General features: G+C 43.9%; 1 protein-coding gene across 1 annotated transcript in view; it reads right to left on the bottom strand.

Annotated features, from left to right (window-relative positions):
- FSHR (follicle stimulating hormone receptor) overlaps positions 1–23,666 on the bottom strand; it is a 119,412-nt gene that overhangs the window by 83,345 nt on the left and 12,401 nt on the right. Inside the window, exon 2 of the mRNA XM_075267032.1 lies at positions 5,456–5,527. Coding sequence (XP_075123133.1) covers positions 5,456–5,527 — 72 coding nt within the window. The remainder of the gene's footprint in view (positions 1–5,455; positions 5,528–23,666) is intronic.

Here is a 23,666-nt window from a genome sequence, read left to right as displayed (position 1 = left end):
CATGTGATGGAGAGCCCATGGTCATGTCATAGTGAGTCCATTAGCATGTCATAGAGAGTCTATGGTCATGTGATGGAGAGCCCGTGGTCATGTCATGGAGGGCCCATGGTCATGTCATAGAGAGTCCATGGGCATGTCATAGAGAGTCCATGTTTATGTCATAGAGAGTCCATGAGCATGTCATAGAGAGTTCATGGTCATATCATAGAGAGTTCATGGTCATGTCATAGAGATTCCATGGCCATGTCATAGAGAGTCCATGGTCATGTCATGGACAGTATATGGTCAATTAAGGGAGAGTCCATGGTCCATGTGATGAGCACACAGGTTCTCAGCTAACACAGCACATTAATTAGAGTTCTGTCTTATAAAAATTTTTTTACTTCAACCCTGGGGACTTGTTAGGCTCTGAGCTGTTGCATTAAAACCATTAGCCCAGCAAATACGTTGCGATGCCGCGATCGCTATCAAACACTGAACCCCTTTAAAGCTATTCTGAAGAGCGCCACAGATATCTGCAATACCAAATGCAGAAACGTGACTCATCGAGTTGTAAGTTGTGCAGAAATCCTTCCCATCACGTCTCCAGGACCTCGGCATCTCACGTATACTAGGAGTATACACGTATTTCTATGCAAGGTGATTATGTAGGTGCTTTTGTTTCCCAGTAAATACCCTTCACCTATTCTGCGCTTAGTAAATCATTCTAGGAGTTCTGTTTTTATTCGGCTTCATTAGAACAAGTAGACTAATGCTGAGCTTGGATCATGCGGCTCAAGCTTTGTTCTGATGCAATTTACAATTTCAGCATTTGTTTACAGCACCATGAAATTATATTATGATGAAATTGTGGTGTGAACGAAACACCAATTAAAACTCCTAACTAAACACTTTCCTTTTTATTGATCGGAGCTATTTTTAAATGTTCATTTTCTAATTTTGTACCGAAGAAAAAAATGACGACGTTCTTTTAAAATGAACTGAATTTAGTTCAATAATGTCTTAACTTTCTTAAAGGGGCCTCCGTATCTCAAGTATGGGAATACGTTGGGAATCCTCCAAGGTTGAAGCAAGTTTATCGGTAGAGGTCCAACAGCTGGAGCTCCCACCGATCATAGGAACAGGGGTCTCGAGTGCCCCCTATGAATGGAATGGAACTGGCATATGGTTACGTTATTTGTCTCGATAGCTGAGGACAGTCTTTGGCTGATTCTCGCAGTCCTGAAAAGAGCTGCAACGTGCCTACATGACTTAAGGCTCCATTCTAATGTAGAACACAGGACACCCCCATTTTTGTGGATACATCTTAACTTAGATAACTTTTATGTTATGGCCCCTTCTGAACGGGCCATAACATAAGAAATTGTATTCACCTCTCCCTTTTACCCCATTTCCATTGGCAGCAGACCGATTCTTTGGTATAAAGGACCCCCAGCTGACGCCACCATAGGGGTTTACATGAAGGGGCCACATTCTACCACTATTATAAATCTCCCCATTCTAGATTTTGCACTGGAATCCAGGAGCTTTACGTTACAGCTCTGGTCACCAGTGATGTCCTGGGTGTGGTAGGTGACCTCTGCAGTCAATAACAGGTCTCAGTGGTGACCTCTTCATAAATGGCAAAAGACTGCTGCAGTACATAAACATCCCAGGCACCTGTAAACTAAGACCAAGCCTGCCAGCACTGTAAGCAGAGACCTGGGGAGAGGTGAGTAATATCTTTTTTTTATGTTTACATCTTCTACAGTAATTTACTAGATAATGCTCGTGATCAAAGTCCTCTCTGCAAACACTGTTTCCTTCAACTCTGATTCCCCCTCCCTCACATCCAATGTCAGCCCTCCCTCACATCCAGTGCCAGACCTGCCTCACATCTAGTGCCGTCCCTCCCCTCACACTTAGTGCCAGCCCTCCCCTCACACTTAGTGCCGGCCCTCCCTCACCCCCAGTGCCAACCCTCCCTCCCCTCCAGTGTCGGCCCTCCCTCCCCTTCACTGCCGTCCCTCCCCTCACACTCAGTGTCGGCCCTCCCTCACCTCCAGTTCCGGCCCTCCCCCCCCCCCCAGTGCCGGCCCTCAGTGCCGGCCTTCCCTCCCCTCCAGTGCCGGCCCTCCCTCACCCCCAGTGCCAACCCTCCCTCCCCTCCAGTGTCGGCCCTCCCTCCCCTTCACTGCCGTCCCTCCCCTCACACTCAGTGTCGGCCCTCCCTCACCTCCAGTAACGGCCCTCCCCCCCCCAGTGCCGGCCTTCCCTCCCCTCCAGTGCCAGCCCTCCCTCACCTCCAGTGCCAGCCCTCCCTCACCTCCAGTGCCGACCCTCCCTCCCCTCCAGTGCCGGCCCTCCCTCACCTCCAGTGCCGACCCTCCCTCACCTCCAGTGCCGACCCTCCCTCACCTCCAGTGCCGTCGCTCCCATCACTCTGCCCCGCCTCTGACTTTTTGCATAAAAAATAAATAAATAAAAATAAACAGTGTCATTGCATCCCAAAATGCCCAAACTGCATAAAAATACAAAGACTGTAATGACTGTAGCAGAAAAAAACATAAATGAATAACCAAATCACCTTTTTTTTCTGTCTTTTCAAATCCCTTAAAATTCGAATATAAAATTATGAAAACTTTGCAAATTTCCCAAAAGGGTATAACAGGAAGGGGTTAAATGGGTAATTTTTTTTTTTTTTTTAAATGTAGATTGTGAGCCCCACATAGAGCTCACAATGTACATTTTTCCCTATCAGTATGTCTTTTTGGAATATGGGATGGAAATCCATGCAAACACGGGGAGAACATACAAACTCCTTGCAGATGTTTTTTTGCCCTTGGTGGGATTTGAACACTCGGACTCCAGCGCTGCATTTTTGTATTTTTTTTTCCTTTTTGACAATAGTTTTGAATTGAATTCAGCTGATAATGAATATAATCATAATGATATAAACAGTAGGACGATCCTGCTATACTATTGGAGTGTTGTTATTGCTGACTGTATTGCGGTATTCTTGTCCCTACTGTGGTCTCACATCCTGGGACCCCCGCCCCTATATAATGTGATAGTAATCCTTCAGTTCTTAGTATAACACGTTCCCTGCTGTCATCACTCTCTAATATGGATGAGAACAGACAAGGCTTTACAGGAGCAATAAGAGCCCATTTGTGAGACAAGAAAATACAATCTACTATAAGAGAGTAGATAAGAAGGAAGGTCACGGGCTAAATAAGGACACATGTTAGTCCGGAACATCAAAGAAAAGGGAAATTGGAAGATAACGTGGAAATGTTATTTCAAATGAAAATCCCTTGTTTTTAGATTCAGTATTATGTGCCAATGAATTTCACGATATATTCTGATAGCGACAAAACTTCTGTTTTTCTGGAGCCTTTGCTTAGGAACAATGTAAATGAGGCTTCAGGAGTGGGGGAGCGGGTGACAGACTCTGATCACTTAGGATAGGTTTCCATCACACAGTTATAAGGAAGGACCTCACAGCTCAACCTGTCTCAATGTATCTCTCTCTCTCTCTCTCTCTCTATATATATATATATATATATTTGGTCTTTTAGCTTATTTAGCGGCGTCTATCCTTAGATTTAGCCCCATTTCACTAGCACCATGTTGGAATAGCCGTTAGACATTCTACTCTAGCCCTACCTTTCCTGTTTTGTGTTCTTCAATGCTGTTTTTAAATAAAAGTCTTTATTCTTATTTGCAAATTCTGTGCACAGAGCACAGCACTGTCATCCCCAGTATTCTGCCTCCTCTTACTGTCACATGTGAAAGCCTCCTCCTCTTTTTATCCTTTGCTTTGGGTACTAGCGTACAGCGCATGCGCGGGATTTGCATGCATTGTACTGAGGAGTGCTGCTGTTGATGCAGCAAAGAATAAGAGGAGGGGGATACCTTCACATAACGGAAGACGGAATACTGGGGATGACAGTGCTGTGCTCAGAGCACAGGGAGAACACAGAATTTGTTTAGGGGAATATTACAATGTAAAGGCCACATGGATGTTGAAATTATATAGTGGGGGCCACATATACTATGGAAACCTCCATGAAGGGAATAGTATACTATAGCGTCTACATGAAAGGGGGTATTATACTGTAGAGGGTACAATAAGGAAAGCATTATACTGTGGTGGTGACAAAAAAAACATGGTGCATTAATTAGGACTCTTAATGTCTCTTTTAGGAGTCCTGCCAGGACTTTTGTCAGAAATCCTACTCCAAATCCTCTAAACCTCTGGCTCAGATAGAGATCACAAGCCTAAATACAGCACCACAAACCATTTGACATCAAGACATTCATTTCCCTAAAAAGCTGAAACGTACAGACTATATTTTTGGATGACATGAATAGGGTTGAGCAATCGGGATCGGAAAAGATTGAGGAGCGGCTAAAAGAACTGGGATTGTTTAGTTTGCAGAAGAGAAGGCTGAGGGGAGATTTAATAGCAGTCTACAAATATCTGAAAGGTAGTCACAGTGCAGAGGGATCTCCCCTATTCTCATTAGCACAAGGAAGTACAAGAAGCAATGGGATGAAACTAAAGGGAAAGAGATACAGATTAGACATTAGGAAAAACTTTCTGACAGTGAGGGGAGTGAGAGAGTGGAATAGGCTGCCACGGGAGGTGGTGGGCGCTCCATCAATGGAAATCTTCAAGCGGAATCTGGATAAACATATAGCTGGGATGATTTAGGAAGACCTGCACTCGCAGGGGGTTGGACCCGATGGCCCTTGAGGTCCCTTCCAACTCTACCATAAGAAATAAGATTGGATCCCGATCGGTGATCGAGCAAATTTCACGAATGCGACCAGGATTGGAATCGGCTGGAAAATGATCGGAAATCGGATTTTAAAATTGATCCTGAAATCTCAAGATTGGCTCAACCCCGGTCATGAACACTATCAATGTTTCATACTTTGTACTAAGCAATGCCACATATCCACAGAAACATTGTTTTCCTTCATCTTTGAAACAAATTAGTACCGTAGAGTAAACCCAGGTACTGTCTCCTGTCTTGAAACCCCTACAGCTATCCCATACCTAGTGTTCTTGCCGTCTCTGTATTGGGGCAGTCCTCTAATCCTATTGCAAGGAAACTCAGGGGTCCAAAAATGTCTTGTTTGGGAAACCCAGTCCTAGCTGATTTACTATTGAACGCTGTGCGGGATAAGGTGTCATTTTCTGCAATCCCGGGCTGAAGTGTAATAATGTGCAAGTCAATCACAGGAACACTCCAGCCGGAGACTGTGGTACCAATGCAATCATGATAATGGACATGTAGTGTTCTCCACCGTGCCGGGACTACTCCACCTCCCAATGATTTTGTACATTTATGTTATTTGGTGAACAGGGGTTAAGTAAAGTGTAGCAAAGAAGAGAATCCAGCCGTAAACATTGGCTAAGAATACAGTTTACTGGCTGCAGTATCGACATCACTTATGTACCTACATATTTGTAAGTTCTTCGAATCCAGAGAAAGTTCCATTTGGTATGACCACAATTTTCGTATACACAAATCTCCTGCCGAAAACAAAAATAGAACAGAATCAACATCAGATCAAAGAAGAAAACAATAGAACAGAAAAAAACTGTGAAAATCTTCTTATTTTTCTTTAGTTGTACGGTCTGTGTGTTACTATCTTATACCATAGGCTTCAGTACACAAGAAAGACATAACAGAGCTATATCGAGTACTAGAACAGGTGTATGACAGTATCTAGAAAGATTGTGAAAAATTAAAGTTATTTAAGTTAAAAAAAAAATGGCATTCGAGGGTTAAAACGAAATTCTTGTACAATAATTTTCTCATGATCTTTTCCTGGCTACATGGCATCATGTCTGGTTGTTATTTATTCAGGACTGAGCCCCTATAGAACGTATTAAAGGAAAGGTTTCAACAATTTAATTTATTTGTTAATACCAGTTAATGAAAAAGGTCTCTTTTTTTTCTATTTTTTTCTCTAATTTTTTTTTTTTTTTTTTTTTTTTTATATTTTATTTTCTATGCATTTGTTATACCACATAGGCTAGTAGCTATGACATTATATAATGGCCATAAAAATGTTTTCTGTAGAAGTGTTATCTTCTATCCCATCTGTCTTGTTTTTTGGTGTAAATGAAGTGACTGCTGCAAAGAAAATCCTTTGTATCCCCAAATGTAAAGACCCCAGAGTATAATAATTGTTCATGGGTGTCCACAATGGGGCAAAATACTGTGTGCAGGGGCCACTATGGGGCAAAATACTGTGTGTAGGGGCCACTATGGGGGATAATACTGTGTGCAGGGGCCACTATGGGGGATAATACTGTGTGCAGGGGCCACTATGGGGTATAATACTGTGTGTAGGGGTCACTATGGGGTATAATACTGTGTGCAGGGACACTATGGGACATAATACTGTGTGCAGGGGCCACTATGGGACATAATACTGTGTGTAGGGGGTCACTATGGGGTATAATACTGTGTGCAGGGGTCACTATGGGACATAATACTGTGTGCAGGGGCCACTATGGGACATAATACTGTGTGCAGGGGCCACTATGGGACATAATACTGTATGCAGGGGCCACTATGGGGCATAATACTGTGTGCAGGGGCCACTATGGGACATAATACTATGTGCAGGGGCCACTATGGGGCATAATACTGTGTGCAGGGGCCACTATGGGACATAATACTGTGTGCAGGGACCACTATGGGACATAATACTGTGTGTAGGGGTCACTATGGGAAATAATACTATGTGCAGGGGCCACTATGGGGGATAATACTGTGTGCAGGGGTCACTATGGGACATAATACTGTGTGCAGGGGCCACTATGGGACATAATACTGTGTGCAGGGGCCACTATGGGGGATAATACTGTGTGCAGGGGCCACTATGGGACATAATACTGTGTGCAGGGGCCACTATGGACATAATACTATGTGCAGGGGCCACTATGGGGCATAATACTGTGTGCAGGGGCCACTATGGGACATAATACTGTGTGCAGGGACCACTATGGGACATAGTACTGTGTACAGGGGCCACTATGGGACATAATACTATGTGCAGGGGCCACTATGGGACATAATACTGTGTGCAGGGGCCACTATGGGACATAATACTGTGTACAGGGGCCACTATGGGACATAATACTGTGTGCAGGAGCCACTATGGGGCATAATACTGTGTGCAGGAGCCACTATGGGGCATAATACTGTGTGCAGGGGCCACTATGGGACATAATACTGTGTGCAGGGGCCACTATGGGGCATAATACTGTGTGCAGGGGTCACTATGGGACACAATACTGTGTGCAGGGGCCACTATGGGACATAATACTGTGTGCAGGGGCCACTATGGGACATAATACTGTGTGCAGGGGCCACTATGGGACATAATACTATGTGCAGGGGCCACTATGGGGGATAATACTGTGTGCAGGGGCCACTATGGGACATAATACTGTGTGCAGGGGCCACTATGGGACATAATACTATGTACAGGGGCCACTATGGGGCATAATACTGTGTGCAGGGGCCACTATGGGACATAATACTGTGTGCAGGGACCACTATGGGACATAATACTGTGTGCAGGGGCCACTATGGGACATAATACTGTGTGCAGGGTCCACTATGGGGCATAATACTGTGTGTAGGGGCCACTATGGGACATAATACTGTGTGCAGGGGCCACTATGGGACATAATACTGTGTGCAGGGGCCACTATGGGACATAATACTGTGTGCAGGGGCCACTATGGGACATAATACTGTGTGCAGGGGCCACTATGGGACATAATACTGTGTGCAGGGGTCACTATGGGAAATAATACTGTGTGCAGGGGCCACTATGGGGCATAATACTGTGTGCAGGGGCCACTATGGGACATAATACTGTGTGCAGGGGCCACTATGGGACATAATACTGTGTGCAGGGGCCACTATGGGACATAATACTGTGTGCAGGGGCCACTATGGGGCATAATACTGTGTGCAGGGGCCACTATGGGGGATAATACTGTGTGCAGGGGCCACTATGGGGCATAATACTGTGTGCAGGGGCCACTATGGGACATAATACTGTGTGCAGGGGCCACTATGGGACATAATACTGTGTGCAGGGGCCACTATGGGACATAATACTGTGTGCAGGGGCCACTATGGGGCATAATACTGTGTGCAGGGGCCACTATGGGACATAATACTATGTGCAGGGGCCACTATGGGGCATAATACTGTGTGCAGGGGTCACTATGGGACACAATACTGTGTGCATGGGCCACTATGGGACATAATACTGTGTGCAGGGGCCACTATGGGACATAATACTATGTGCAGGGGCCACTATGGGGCATAATACTGTGTGCAGGGGCCACTATGGGACATAATACTGTGTGCAGGGGCCACTATGGGGGATAATACTGTGTGCAGGGGCCACTATGGGGGATAATACTGTACGCAGGGGCCACTATGGGGCATAATACTGTGTGCAGGGGCCACTATGGGACATAATACTGTGTGCAGGGGACACTATGGGGCACAATAGTGCATGTAGGAATGCGGGGGGGAGGAGGTCGGTCAGGGTCTTCAGCATCAGTCGGGGGGTATGTTAAAAGTTCGCCACGGGCCCCGCCATTCCTATTTATGCCACTGGTAGGGATAAACATTCCTCAGCCCTTGTCCTTGCCCTTCTGACAGTGGAGAGATATTGGTGGCGAATCTCATGGCACCGATATCTCCAGCACCCGGATGTATACCAGCAAAACTGACGGTGCCTGGTCATTGAGTTCAGTGCCCTGACAGCTTTCTATCAGTATGTAATACCGCCCATCTCTGAGGACCTATAGTGTCCAAAGCACCTTGAAAATTTACATTTAAGGAAGCAAAATAAAAATCAGCAATCTGGATTTTCTCTTGGTTGCTCCATTTTACTCATTTCACTCATTTTCTCTAAACCTCCACATCAAGTTATTAACGGAGCGAATGTCTAAATCCATTTCTGACTATTCCTTAATGTCAGGTTAACAGGACGTATGATATAAGATTAGTGTAATTCCCCAAATGCAGACTAATAGACTTTACACCAATTACAGCCTTGTTTGTGCTAGTTTAGCCCTGCCAAAGTCTAAGTGAATTAAACTTGCTTGGTCTCCCATGAAACAAAAAACAAGCAAATTTAAGGGAAATTGCCACGGGCAGAATCATGTCGTTTGTTCTCGATATAATCCAAACAAAGTTATAGGACTTTTTTTTTCCAATTTGCTAAGAAAACAAACATTGTCTTCCAGTGCGCTCGTTCCTTCTGTCCCGCTGATCCTCCTGAAGATGGAGCGGAGCCGCCATCACAACAACCAACTGCTCTTCACATTATTATTTTCTTGTAGTTCTTATCGTAAAATCCCATTAATCCAACAAAAATGGGATCTGATATCGGCTGGATTATCGAATATTCTGGGATATCACACAACAGTGGAGAAGTATATTAGAGGGGTTATCCAGTTTCTATAATCGATTGTCTATCTCAATCCGTGGGGAATCTGAGACCGGGATGATCAAAATTCTTCTGTATCAATTGGGGTTGAGCAATCGTGTTCGGAAAAGATCGGATTCCGATCGGCGATCGAGAAAATTTCACGATCGCAATCGGAATTCTGAACACGATCTTTTTAGGTGGGATCGAGATTGGTACTATTTACCACAATGCTTTGCTTAGCCTTCACACTGAGAATATGCTCCACTTATTCTGAGTGGAGTGTATACTCAGTGTGAAGGCTCCGCTGCGGTTCCATAGGAATGAATGGAAGCAGCCGGCACACATCTTTAACCCCCTGCGCGCCGGCTGCCTCCATTCATTCTAATGGGAGACTAAACTAACATCTCTAGTAGCTACTTCCCTCCAGAGATGGCTGCTCCGGTGCCCAGTGTTCTTCTTCTTCGCCTCACTGCTGCTCCACGCTGCTCTTCTCACCTTATTGCCGCCGCCTCCCAGGTTAGTGTTTAAAGAGCTAGGAAGGCGGGGCTTGTGGCTTAGGAGAGTGTGGGCGGGTACAGGGCGGTCTCCCATCCCAGTACCTGCCCACACTCTCCTAACCCGCCCACACTCTCCTAATCTGGGAGGCAGGGGGCAGCAAGGTGAGAAGAGCAGCGTGGAGCGGCAGTGAGGTGAAGAAGAAGGAGAACACAAGGCACAGGAGCAGCCATCTCTGCAGATAAGTGGACACCAGGGGGGACTAAGTAGCCAGAGGATTAAAAAAAAATCCTCTGGCTACTTAGTGATTCACTACACAGCGTGGATTCTAACAATTAAAGCATTCAATTGTTAGATTCCTTGCTGTATAGTGAAAATGGCTTTTAAAATCCGATCTCCGATTAGTAAAAAAAATCCCATTGACTTGCATTGGGATCGGAATTGGGATCGAGATCAGTTTAGAATGAAAAATGATCGGAAATCGGATTTCAAAATCGATCCTGAAAAGTCAAGATCGGCTCAACCCTAGTATCGATACAATGTTGCATGCTGTATTGTTTACATTCTGAGAGCCATGCTGCTCACTCACCGTATAAACTCTAGTGGTGAGTGTAGGTGCTGCAGCGCCGCTCCATAGACTTCAATTGGTATTATAGTTTAAACAGCAAGTGAGCAGCTTTCAGAATGTAAAGAATATTGGGAGCTTCTTCCTTCCTCCTCTCCTTCCTCCTCAAGGCTTTTCTCTGCCACCCCCCTACTCCTCCCTCTCTCTACAGCTATTGCTCGGGATATTTGATCCTGTTGTTACTTGGATATCCATCTCTATCTGGTATGTCCTTATACCGTCTTGTATTACTCCTGATTATTTTTCAAGCAAGTGTCATATTATCAGAGTTTCTAGATTATCAGATCCTGGATTACTATAAATCTGACCAGATGTTACAACCTCTGCCTGGAACTCGTACAGTATGTTCTCTCCGTAATCGTGTGGGTGTATATCATGTACTTTGGTTTCCTCTCGGAACAGTAATTAATCAGTTACAGTAATTAACTCCTTAATGACAGATATGCCATTATCATAGTGTCGCTGTGGTAGTGTAAAGAGCCCTCTCCACACCCCTGTGGGTGTCAGGATTATTACGCAGCAGGGTCTCCCCTCTATGTCTTACTGCCTGGCCACCTGTATTGTGCAGAGACTAAGAGCAGAGTCAGGAGAGATTAGGTACATAACGCCTTGTCCATCAGATGAAGAGAGGAGCAGCGGCACGGGCAGTGAGAGGGTTACTTCTTTGGAGCAACAGAAATGCCCTCGTTGCTCCAAATACCTCATTTGCATATTGAAAAAACTGGGATGTCACAACAATGGAAGCAGTAATATATGCTGTGCAAACATGGCTTTATTCACCAGTGAGTAATCAATTAATAGAGCGGGTAATGTTTCATCAATTTAGGACCTTCATCAGAGTCTGTAGAGTAGATGCAATAGTACGGCAGGAGTTATATCAGGAAGGCAGGAAAACTGAGAGAGAGGCTCTGGCTCTAGTGGCAACACCGCCTAGTAGCGTCCATGGAAATGGCAAGTGCTGTTTGTTTTCTGCTATACTGACCTCGGCTTGTTTACTGGAGACTCCATTGTCACCCGATTATGACACTGACTGTGAAGTCTTGGACTGACTTCAGCCTGGATACTCTAACTCTTTTGATTCCTGATTTGATCTGAATTGTGAGTATAGTTGTGGATTCTGGTTTTGATTTCAGATTGTAGAGAAATCTAATTATAATTTTAAGCTTTTGGGGCAATAACCTCTGCCTCGGATTCTGCAAAAGCCATCCGACCTTGCAGAAGGCTTTGGCGAAGGCCATCCGACCTTGCAGAGGGCTTTGGTGAAGGCCATCTCACCTTGTAGCGGGCTTTGATGAAGGCCATCCGACCTTGCAGAGGGCTTTGGTGAAGGCCATCCGACCTTGCAGTGGGCTTTGGTGAAGGCCATCTGACTTTGCAGCAGGCTGTGGTGAAGGCCATACGACCTTGCAGCGGGCTTTAGTAAAGGCCATCTCACCTTGTAGTGGGCTTTGACGAAGTCATCTAAGGTTGCTCAGACAACTTCACCAAAGTCTGCTGCAAGGTTGGATGGCCTTCACCAAAACCCGCTGAAAGGCCGGATGGCTTTTGCAGAATCTGAGGCAGAGGTTAGTTGCAGTGGGTTTTGGTGAAGGCCTTCCGACCTTGCAGCGGGCTTTGGTGAAGACCATCCGACCTTGCAGCGGGCTTTGGTGAAGACCATCCGACCTTGCAGCGGGCTTTGTGAAGTCATCTGAGCAACCTTAGACTCTATTTCTCAATGTTGTGTAGGATTTAGATAGCTTGTTCTACTGCTCTCTGGTATCAGTAACTTTCTGCATTTTTTTAGGAACTACTTCTGTGGCAATTCCTTAACACGTTCTCTTTGCAGAATCCGACGGATTAGCCAGTATAGCTCCAGAAACAAACAGTCCTCCAGTTTCCAAGGCGAGGTCCCTTTAATTCATAAAGGCCCCAAATAATGACCTTAGTATATAATTTGTGATAAAGAGACATCCGCCACAATATTTGCCAGGCGACACCAAGCGACAGCTAATTGAATGCTGAATTACAAGGGTGTCTCTGCTCCAGCAAACCTATATGATAAATAGCCAATTCATCACTTTTATCATTAGTGTAAAGACGCGCTTACTAATGCTTGTTTTTAATCAATTTTCCATTTACGTCTTTTATCTCAGCATCTCCAGTGAACAAAACACAAGTATAAGCCGCCATTAGACTCTATATATTATTTGTGATTTTATCTCTCTTCTTCATCATTTTTACTACTCGCTTGTATCCTTGTAAAGCCATTTCCACTTATTAGCTTGTACTCGGCTTTTTTCTTTCATTTGATGTAATCTATATGTGCATAATAACCCGAAACAATAGACAAGGCAAGAAAAATATATCAGATAATAGCATGTGCCCAAAATTTATATATCTATTGGAGTGGCTTGATGGAATCAGTAATAATTGATGGAGTTCTTTCGGGGATAAGGAGAAGGTGTTTCTATGTGTTCGCCAGTTTGTAGATGAAAAAGGGAGAAAGTAAAAACAAAAAGTCATCAAGTGAATTGTGGAGCCGCGTTCCTACCGTGTACAGCGAAAAGCTCTCAGGTTATATGACGAATGAATCCAAAGAAGCCATTGACGCAAACAATTTTAGCCTGGACCAATAGAGGACCAGAGGCTCTAATACAATAATGGAACAAAAAGCATATATAATAATAATGAATAAGATGTAATCTCTCTATAGTTAATGCATAGGCTCATAGTTTAGCTATTTGCATAAATTTTATATTGATAGATCCCATACATTAGTCCCTATTTTGCTTGTGACCCCACTATAATTGCTCATCCCCATTTAGTTGACTGGTCAGCATGCAATACCACATCTCTCCTGTAGTGGCCACTGCAGGATAAAGATGGGCATATACTTTAGATGTATGTTGGCTCAACCAGACTATTTTAAGGGCATTGGCTGACCATCTAACGTATATGGAGTTCTCCCAGTTCCCCCCTAGGCCAGATATTGGAGAATATATTGATCAGGCTGTTGTGTTTCATTATGTCCAATCCCTATGCTCTCAGAGAGATTAGACAATCTGCTACCCGAGGAGTCTAGTGGTGACTTTCTCTCCCCTCCCCATTCAGGATTTGTGTGAGACTGTGCATGTATATGAGAGAGTTGGTGAGATAGCTATCAGCTCAATGAGGAGTTGGCCAACAACTATCTAATGTCTATGGGCAGCTCATGTAAGTGGTGGCGCCATTCATAACCCCTCATTGTTCCAGACCATGCGGAAGTCATCCGATTACCAATGAATTCTCATATATGGAAGGGTTTATCCAGAAAAGACAACTTCTTAGCTTCCTTAGAAAGTAAATTTCACGATCACGATCGGAATTCCGATCCCGATCTTTTCCAGTAGGATCGAGGATGGAGGTTATCTCAAGATTGGCTTAACCTTAAAAGTGACTTTTCCCATAGAGAAGCATTGACTAGGGTTGAGCGATCGGGATTGAAAAAGATCGGATTCCGATCAGCGATCAAGCAAATTTCACGATTGGGATCGGCTGGAAAATGATCAGAAATCGGATTTTAAAATCGATCCTGAAATCTCAAGATCAGCTCAACCCTATTGAGGATATTTATTCAATGACTTTTTATTAAGACTTTGCTAAGGTTTGCCAGCCATTGAGGCTGGAAAAGGTGTCAATTTAATGTTTGCTGTATCTGAACGCCAAAAGTTTTATTCAACAGCCCAAATCCCAAATCCCCCAAATCCCAAATCCCCCAAATCCAAAATTCCCCAAATCCCAAATCCCCCAAATCCAGCCTCATTTACACAATTACAGACTAAACCAAAAGTTTAGCTCAAAACCAAAATCCAATTTACTATAACTTTTAGCCCTTCGAGTCGCAAATAGTTTGTCAACAGAATGGTGTCCCAAAAAAAAAAAAAAGCAATTTCCGTCTCCTGGATGTATCGGTGCTTCACAATGTGAAGATGAGCTGGTCAGTGGGAGCCAAAATAACCTGTAATGTATTTGTGCGTTGCATCAACCGGACAGAACGATCCATCCAGGACTATTCCGGGGACATGTGATGTTCTGTAGTTCTGAGCTGGACCTGATGAATGGCTGCTTTACGGTGAACAATTTGGCCTTGTGTCGTTCCTTCTTGGAACAATTCTCTGTTTTTGGTGCCAAATTCTTTTGATATTTAAAGACAAGTAAACCGTAGCGGAATGTGACCTCAAAGTGACATATAATGGATTAAACTTTTATAATTGTCATCTGCACAATTCACCCTTAGTTAATGGTGCTGTCACCGTCGTTCGGCTCAACAAGATTCACCCTAACAAGGAAGTATTTCGCTTCTTTTATGCTTTAATAGTAACCTGATATAATGGACTTGTTTTTAACCTATAAAGAACCAGGACCCTAGGCATGAGGCTTGCAGATGGTCGTTCTAATATGTGGGACCAGAAGTCATCGACATAAGCATTGGGAGTAATCCAAGGTCTTGGTGAGCAGGGGGAATGGCAAGTTGCAGCAAAAGTGGGAGTGGTCTTAATAAAAGGGCCATGGATACATATAGCTAGACCCTGGATAATATTATTAGACCTCAGATTGTTACTAGTTAATTCAAATAAACAATTGCACAATTTTTATTTATCTCCTTTAGGAGTCACTTTAAATATTTTTTTTCACAATAATTAACATATAAAAATGTAAAATAATAATAATAATAATAATAATAATAATAATAATAATAATAATAATAATAATAATAAAAATATAATAATAATAATAATAATAATAATACAAATAATAATAATAATAATAATAATAATAATAATTATTATTATTATTATTATTATTATTATTATTATTTTAATAAATTTATACAAAAAAATGCTAAGGTCTTATTTTAATCACTTAATTTTTTTTCAATTTTTTCCTGTTCCCAATTTTTTTCTTTCCCTACATATGTATGATATAGATAATCTCTCTACATTCCTGTACATTGTGTGCGTAAAAAATATATTGTCATAGAGGTTGTCCAGCATAAACTATTTTTTATATTAGGTCAGGGAAGGTGAAAAAAAACCTATCCTGATATTCCAGTATCTACCTGCATGGTCCAGTCTTGGTGCTCCTGTAGTGGGAGTATATGCTGCATCGTCACGTCCCGTGTCCCTTTCCTTAGGCCACTGATTGGCTTTCGTGGTCACATGAACTCCAGGACTAATCAGTAGCCTCAGCAGCTCAAGGAAAGGAGATGTCTCAGCTAGTAACCTCCCGTGTCCTTGGCTGAGGCCAGTGATTGGGTTCAGTGATCATGTGCCATAGGGACTTCTGCTAGAAGACAACACTGGAGAAGCAGGGCTGGGCTGTGCTGGGAGACACTGGAGCATCAGTGACACTTGAATATGTTTTATCAATTTTTTTCACCTTCCCCAGCCTAATATAAAAAAGGATTATCTTAGAAACCCCTATAGGTATACAATGTACTGCCTTATAGAGATTCTATATATTCAATATACTATGTGGGAACAATGCAATACTGTTGTAGCTTCATATAAGAAAAAAAAGGTACCATGGAACCAAAGGAACCTGTGGCTCAGTCAGTCGGGTAACAGCCTCATATATGGATTCAAATGCTTGAAGATATCTAATATCAAAAACTTAAATTCTAAATGATTAGAGGATCTCTGGGGTGAGGGAACCTAAAATCCAGGAGTCACCTGTGAACATTGGGTGAGTTGACACCTGCACTGATCATGGCATGTCCTATCTTGTATGTAGGGGGAGACAGAATGCAAAAAATTTTGAAGAAGATAGACAACATGAATTTCAATGAGCGATCCCTTTATTCTTGAGGAGATGAGCCGTTGACAGAGGTTTCTGGTGGATGTGGATGTGTGAGATGAAATGGTTTACAATTGATATCTTAAGGGTTGGGCGACTTAGCGTTTTTGGCCCTGACTCATCAGATCGCCATGTCAGCCTAGAATACATAATGTAACAAAAATAGTCAAAAGTTTCTTTTTTTCCTACTCGGAACGTCTCGGAATATTTTCATTCTCACGCACACATTGAAGCCAGGAGTTTAAACACTGGGCTGTCATCTCTTATGGAAGCGTTCAAGAAACATTATGCAGAGATCACCTTTAGTTGACAAAAGGCGACTCTGCAGAAAGAGTAAAGATCGGCCTTGTAATCTCTTTAAAATAGTATTGTCAGCAGGATGTCGTGTTCCATGAACAAATCAGATGTTCTCAGCAGGTAACAACCATTTGCTCCAGTTTTTACCTTCTCGGTCTACGTTCGGGGTGAGAACATTAGGAGTAAATTTTCTACATTTTGTTCATCAAGATCCACAAACTCGACAGAATGCAGCCTGTAGAGAACGCGGGTGTATATATCTCTCATCTCCAGATACCACTACTGTAGGCTTTATGTTTCCAGATCTATTAATCTGTGACTGTGCAGTAAATAGGATGGATTGGTCCATCAAGGTGTCAGTGTTTACTTTTCACGGGCAAATAATTCACACCATTTAACAAAACTTTTGGGAACTTTAAAGATAGTTACATGCCAGGATTGTACTTAACATATCGTCAAAGGATTTACATGTCTAGGAATTCTGAAATTCGGGACTCCGCGTGTTAAAGAGGTATCTGCTGCCGTACAGGCACTTAAGTGCAACATCATCTTATAAAGAGAAGGTAGCGGAGATGCTTCTGACATGAAGAACGGCCCCATGGTCCTTTGGGGTGGAATGATATCTTAAGTTGTATGTAAATGAAGAGCCAGTGATCTTAAGACAAGTACCAAGGGGTTGTGATACCTTAGGATGCGTTATATATGTTATATGCTTTAAAGTGTACTCATGGCCAAAGGCAGCAGTAGTCTAGAGTCAAGTCATTGAGGTCTATGGGCAGGGCTGCATCTGCCTTGAAGTAAGATGAGCATCTTGCCTCGGGCGGCAGATGACAGAGTCCCTGAGGGGGTGGTGGTGAGCAGGACAGATGCAGACATGGAGTGCACAGCTGGACCAGAATGGGGCTAACCAGTGGAAAGGCTCTTACTCTTGCTGATCAGCAGCAGACTATGTATGGGGATCGTGCAGGATGCTTTTCTACCCATAGGAGGGAGGGCACCATTTAAATTTTTGCCTCAGGCAGCAGATAACCTACAATCAGCCCTGTCTATGGGAAAGGTTTTGTAGACATGCTCTACAACATATTATAAATGCATTTAGATGCAATAGATCAACATTTTTTTAACCCTTTTACAACTAAACCTATTTTAATTTTTTAACTTTAGATTAGGTTTTTTTGTACCTAGGACATGCACCGGTTGGCTGAGCTGGAAGTTTTGGACAAGAAAGCCATTAGCCAAATGAACCTTTAGCCAATAGTTATACCAATATTTTACAAAAACACGCTGCTTGTTCCAGTGGAATTGATCTCTGCCTCTCAGGAAAATCTACAAACATGAGTATGATGTTATGAGTATATATTGCTCACTTGCTACTTCACGATAACCTCTATATACGTGGGTGCCAACTCTGTTGGGTGTCGCGCAACATTGTGACTGTATAGAATCCACAAGGGTAGTGACCCAGCAGCCCAACAGTACATCTACTACCCAGGTAGGATTCCAGGCTCTGGGCCATACCACCTCAAAGGTATAGCATCACAGCACCATATAGCAGCGCACCATTGGACCAGATCTCAAAAATTTCACTTTATTATATGACTGGTACCAAGGCAAAACCAAAAAAAAAATAAAAAAAAATGAGGGGACAGAAACGTAGGTCATCGGAATTTTAGAAAAACCAGATCTGTAGCTCACCTGTCAGTACTATACATCTATTAAGATCTATTGTTCTCAACATGTACAAAAATGAACGCAAGGTTCTTAGGCTGCATTTTGTAGTGACTTGTGTATAAGCTCACAGGTCACTTCCCGACACCTCTATATAGTGGGTGCCTATTCCACATGACAACCACTACCACTACAACAAGGGATACCTCCGCTGCCAGGATAAACCTTCAGGCTCTGGGCCTCACCACCCCAGGAACAAAACTGAACCATGTGAGCACATCTCAAAAAGTTCAGCACCATTTGGGGCCACACACCCCAGTGTTCTGCATTGATCTTTGCTACTCTTTTCGGCAACATCTAATATTGAACATGAGGTTCTTAGTATACATTGAATTATCTAAATGTATGGTCAGGTTAAATCTTTGAGCCTTCACGTTCCCAGGGTAAGGACGGTGCTTGACTTTTTCTACCTTGTTTGTAGATGTTTCTACAACGGTTGCGGTCTACCATGCATTTCTGAGCATACAAGCTATAGCTGTAGACTAAATATTTGCATCCACTCGACCAAACAACCCCTATCAGATTTAATCCATGCATTAACAATGGGCTATCAATCATCGCTCCCTGATTTACAGCTCTTCTAATCTTCCACTTGAATCGATTACCCTCTAGCCTTAGGACTCCGTGTGAACACCGCTGTAGAAATGCTTCACGTGATTTATAATGGTCTCATCTTCTGGTTTATATAATTTTATAATAAAACTGATTTGTTTTTCGATAGCAACAATAAATCAGCTGTGTGAAGGTCCAGAGAAAACTGAATAACCAAGATCATAAAACATACTTTGGGATAAACAGGAGAATAGAAAACAAATGCGTCGTTATATGACTTAAGGACGTACAAGATCCATCACAGGTCAGGTGAGAGAAGACAAATGCTCAAGCTCAGGAACAGGAAGATAAGACCTGAACAGTGAAGAAAGATAAAAATGTTATGGCCAATGGATGTGGACCCATGGTAAGACCCAAGGCTACGGTCACAGCTTCCTTGGGTGACCATTCCGGGATTCTGTCCTCCATTCTGCGCCGAGAAAGGTTCTCCAAGTAGGACCTCTCAATTTTTTGGGTGGAATGGGGGATGTAATCCCCGAACGATCACCCGACTCAGTTGTGACCCCATTATAGTCTATGGAATCAGTGGGTTTTTAGGGGTAGCCACTTTTTTAATGGATTGGTTTTCCATTTTTTGGGTCACCAAGTGTACCCGAAGAACAGAAACCCCAATGACTTTGGGTCATTCCCAAAGAAGACCAAAGCAGTCCAGGATTGTTTGACATTAGATGTGTTGGTTGGTCTCCCAGAAAATTGGCATGGGAAAAACTAAAAAATATTCATACTTACATTACCGCTTTTGGGTCTCCTGGTGCTCTCCTGGTGATGCCATGTCAGAGTCACCGTTGAGGTTGACACTGGACTCATGATGTCACCAACGAGGCCAAGAAAGATTGTCGGATGCCGCGAAGAAGCAATGAGGTGAGGGAAGGTGAGTATGAATGATTTTTTTTTTTTATTTTTAACATCCCCCCTGGGCCTCCACCTATTATACAAAAATTATGCTATAACTTTGGCTGTGTTTGCCTTAGTCCCCTTTCTCACGTGGAGCAGATGGGCGGATTTTAGCACTGAGAGTGACGCTGGTAGCCGCGTCACTCTCGGGCCCAAATGCACCTGTTACGACTATCGAGGCTTCAGACAGTCGCGACTTACCCCTCCAGAGTAGGCTCAAATGAATGGGCCTACTCCGGGGGTTGCTGCTGCGAGGTAGACGCTGGGGCTGAATCAGCCGCAAAATCCGCCTCAAGAAAGGGCATGTCGATTCTTTTTTCCGTGAGCGGCAACATGCCACTCACGGAAAAAAGTAGCCTGGGGGTCTACATAGACCTCCATTGTGAGGGGAGGGATTATGATGTGGATTCAGTGCCATAATCCGCCCCCTCTGTGCCTGTGTGTACTAGCCCTTACAGTGCTCGGAATTGGGCAGAGAAGGTCCTAGGCAACAATGTAGCGAGTCAAGTCCATAATTGATGATGTCATCATTGGGCATACATAGAAGTGCGCTGGGCCTTACTGTGTCTACTTACGCCTCCAGTTTTTTGGTTTTTATCCCATATGGAATTCTTATAGAATACAACAGAATAAAGTCATGATAGGCGCCGGCGAATGTTAGATCTATACAGTAGGTGTTCACAATTAACTAGTCTCTAATTTGGTTAAAGACTCCAATTGCTCAAGAAATCAATTCAACACAATGTCAAGACTTGCTAACAAAAATCACGAACGTCTGCGATTCGCACCTCCCCTCCCCCCTCTGGGTGATCACACGGAGACACATAGAGATAATTAGCAGATCACTAAGTGATAACTTGCCACGATATCATATTGTTTTAGTAAATCTGCTTTACCTGCGATGCACAAACCGTAATATGCAAAGATTGTATACGGGTGCAGAAAAATCCTGCAGTGTAAGAATGCTTTAAGAGCTAGAAGTGATAATGTGGAATATTCCTGTCAATTATCACAACAAATTAAATTAAGAAGAAAGAAATATTTGGTGTGAGCGCACATTGGTGGAAGATTACTGGAAGTGATGATTTGTTCCCCAAACCTAACTCAAATCTCAACATCATCCAGTCTGTCTTGGATTATAAAAATGGACAGATGGATTGGACAAGCAACACCCATAGAAGATCTAGGCTTAGTTCTCCAAGATGGCGGCGGGAACAATCTCCCTGCTGTGAAGAATGGCTGCTCTTTTGAAGACAAACGGCTGTCACACCAAATAGTCATCAGATCTAGATTTCATTTTTCTTTATTCATTTTATTAACTCTTCTATTTTTGAAAGCTTTCTTACATTGCAGCATTTCTTCCTCAGCTGCCTGAAACTTTTGCAAATTACTGTACTTGAACATACAATGCAGAGATCTGGTTTGCTGCCCAACCCCTCTAAGCAAAAACAAAAAAAAAGCGTGCAAGTTAAAGGGAGTGTCACCAGAACCAGCATATCACCCCAGCCCCGCAGATAGATAGGTTAGTGTCACCAGACCCAGCATATCACCCCAGTCCTGCAGATAGATAGGTTACTGTCACCAGACCCAGCATATCACCCCAGCCCTGCAGATAGATAGGTTACTGTCACCAGAACCAGCATATCACCCCAGCCCTGCAGATAGATAGGTTACTGTCACCAGACCCAGCATATCACCCCAGCCCTGCAGATAGATAGGTTACTGTCATCAGAACCAGCATATCACCCCAGCACTGCAGATAGATAGGTTACTGTCACCAGAACCAGCATATCACCCCAGCCCTGCAGATAGATAGGTTACTGTCACCAGAACCAGTATATAACCCCAGCCCTGCAGATAGATAGGTTACTGTCACCAGAACCAGCATATAACCCCAGCACTGCAGATAGATAGGTTACTGTCACCAGACCAGAATATCACCCCAGCCCTGCAGATAGATAGGTTACTGTCACCAGACCCAGCATATCACCCCAGCCCTGCAGATAGATAGGTTACTGTCACCAGAACCAGCATATCACCCCAGCCCTGCAGATAGATAGGTTACTGTCACCAGAACCAGCATATCACCCCAGCCCTGCAGATAGATAGGTTACTGTCACCAGAACCAGCATATCATCCCAGCCCTGCAGATAGATAGGTTACTGTCACCAGACCCAGCATATCACCCCAGCCCTGCAGATAGATAGGTTACTGTCACCAGACCCCAGCATATCACCCCAGCTCTGCAGATAGATAGGTTACTGTCAGTAGAACCAGCATATCACCACAGCCCTGCAGATAGATAGGTTACTGTTACCAGACCCAGCATATCACCCCAGCCCTGCAGATAGATAGGTTAGTGTCACCAGAACTAGCATATCACCCCAGCCCTGCAGATAGATAGGTTACTGTCACCAGAATCAGTATATCACCCCAGCCCTGCAGATAGATAGGTTACTGTCACCAGACCCCAGCATATCACCCCAGCTCTGCAGATAGATAGGTTACTGTCACCAGAACCAGCATATCACCACAGCCCTGCAGATAGATAGGTTACTGTTACCAGACCCAGCATATCACCCCAGCCCTGCAGATAGATAGGTTAGTGTCACCAGAACTAGCATATCACCCCAGCCCTGCAGATAGATAGGTTACTGTCACCAGAATCAGTATATCACCCCAGCCCTGCAGATAGATAGGTTACTGTCACCAGAACCAGCATATCACCCCAGTCCTGCAGATAGATAGGTTACTGTCACCAAAACCAGCATATCACCCCAGTCCTGCAGATAGATAGGTTACTGTCACCAGAACCAGGATATCACCCCAGCCCTGCAGATAGATAGGTTACTGTCACCAGAACCAGCATATCACCCCAGTCCTGCAGATAGATAGGTTACTGTCACCAGAACCAGCATATCACCCTAGCCCTGCAGATAGATAGGTTAGTGTCATCAGAAACAGCATATCACCCCAGCCCTGCAGATAGATAGGTTACTGTCACCAGAACCAGCATATCACCCCAGCCCAGCAGATAGATAGGTTACTGTCACCAGAACCAGCATATCACCCCAGCCCTGCAGATAGATAGGTTACTGTCACCAGAACCAGCATATCACCCCAGCCCTGCAGATAGATAGGTTACTGTCACCAGAACCAGGATATCACCCCAGCCCTGCATATATAGGTTACTGTCACCAGAACCAGCATATCACCCCAGCCCTGCAGATAGATAGGTTACTGTCACCAGACCCAGCATATCACCCCAGTCCTGCAGATAGATAGGTTACTGTCACCAGAACCAGCATATCACCCCAGCCCTGCAGATAGATAGGTTACTGTCACCAGAACCAGCATATCACCCCAGCCCTGCAGATAGATAGGTTACTGTCACCAGACCAGCATATCACCCCAGCCCTGCAGATAGATAGGTTACTGTCACCAGACCCAGCATATCACCCCAGTCCTGCAGATAGATAGGTTACTGTCACCAGAACCAGCATATCACCCCAGCCCTGCAGATAGATAGGTTACTGTCACCAGAACCAACATATCACCCCAGCCCTGCAGATAGATAGGTTACTGTCACCAGAACCAGCATATCACCCCAGCCCTGCAGATAGATAGGTTACTGTCACCAGACCCAGCATATCACCCCAGTCCTGCAGATAGATAGGTTACTGTCACCAGAACCAGCATATCACCCCAGTCCTGCAGATAGATAGGT

The sequence above is a fragment of the Leptodactylus fuscus genome, chromosome 3, assembly GCF_031893055.1.
Source record: "Leptodactylus fuscus isolate aLepFus1 chromosome 3, aLepFus1.hap2, whole genome shotgun sequence".
NCBI classification, from domain to species: domain Eukaryota; kingdom Metazoa; phylum Chordata; class Amphibia; order Anura; family Leptodactylidae; genus Leptodactylus; species Leptodactylus fuscus.
Note: the sequence above shows the minus strand (reverse complement) of the source record. Positions and strands in the feature narration are given on the sequence as shown.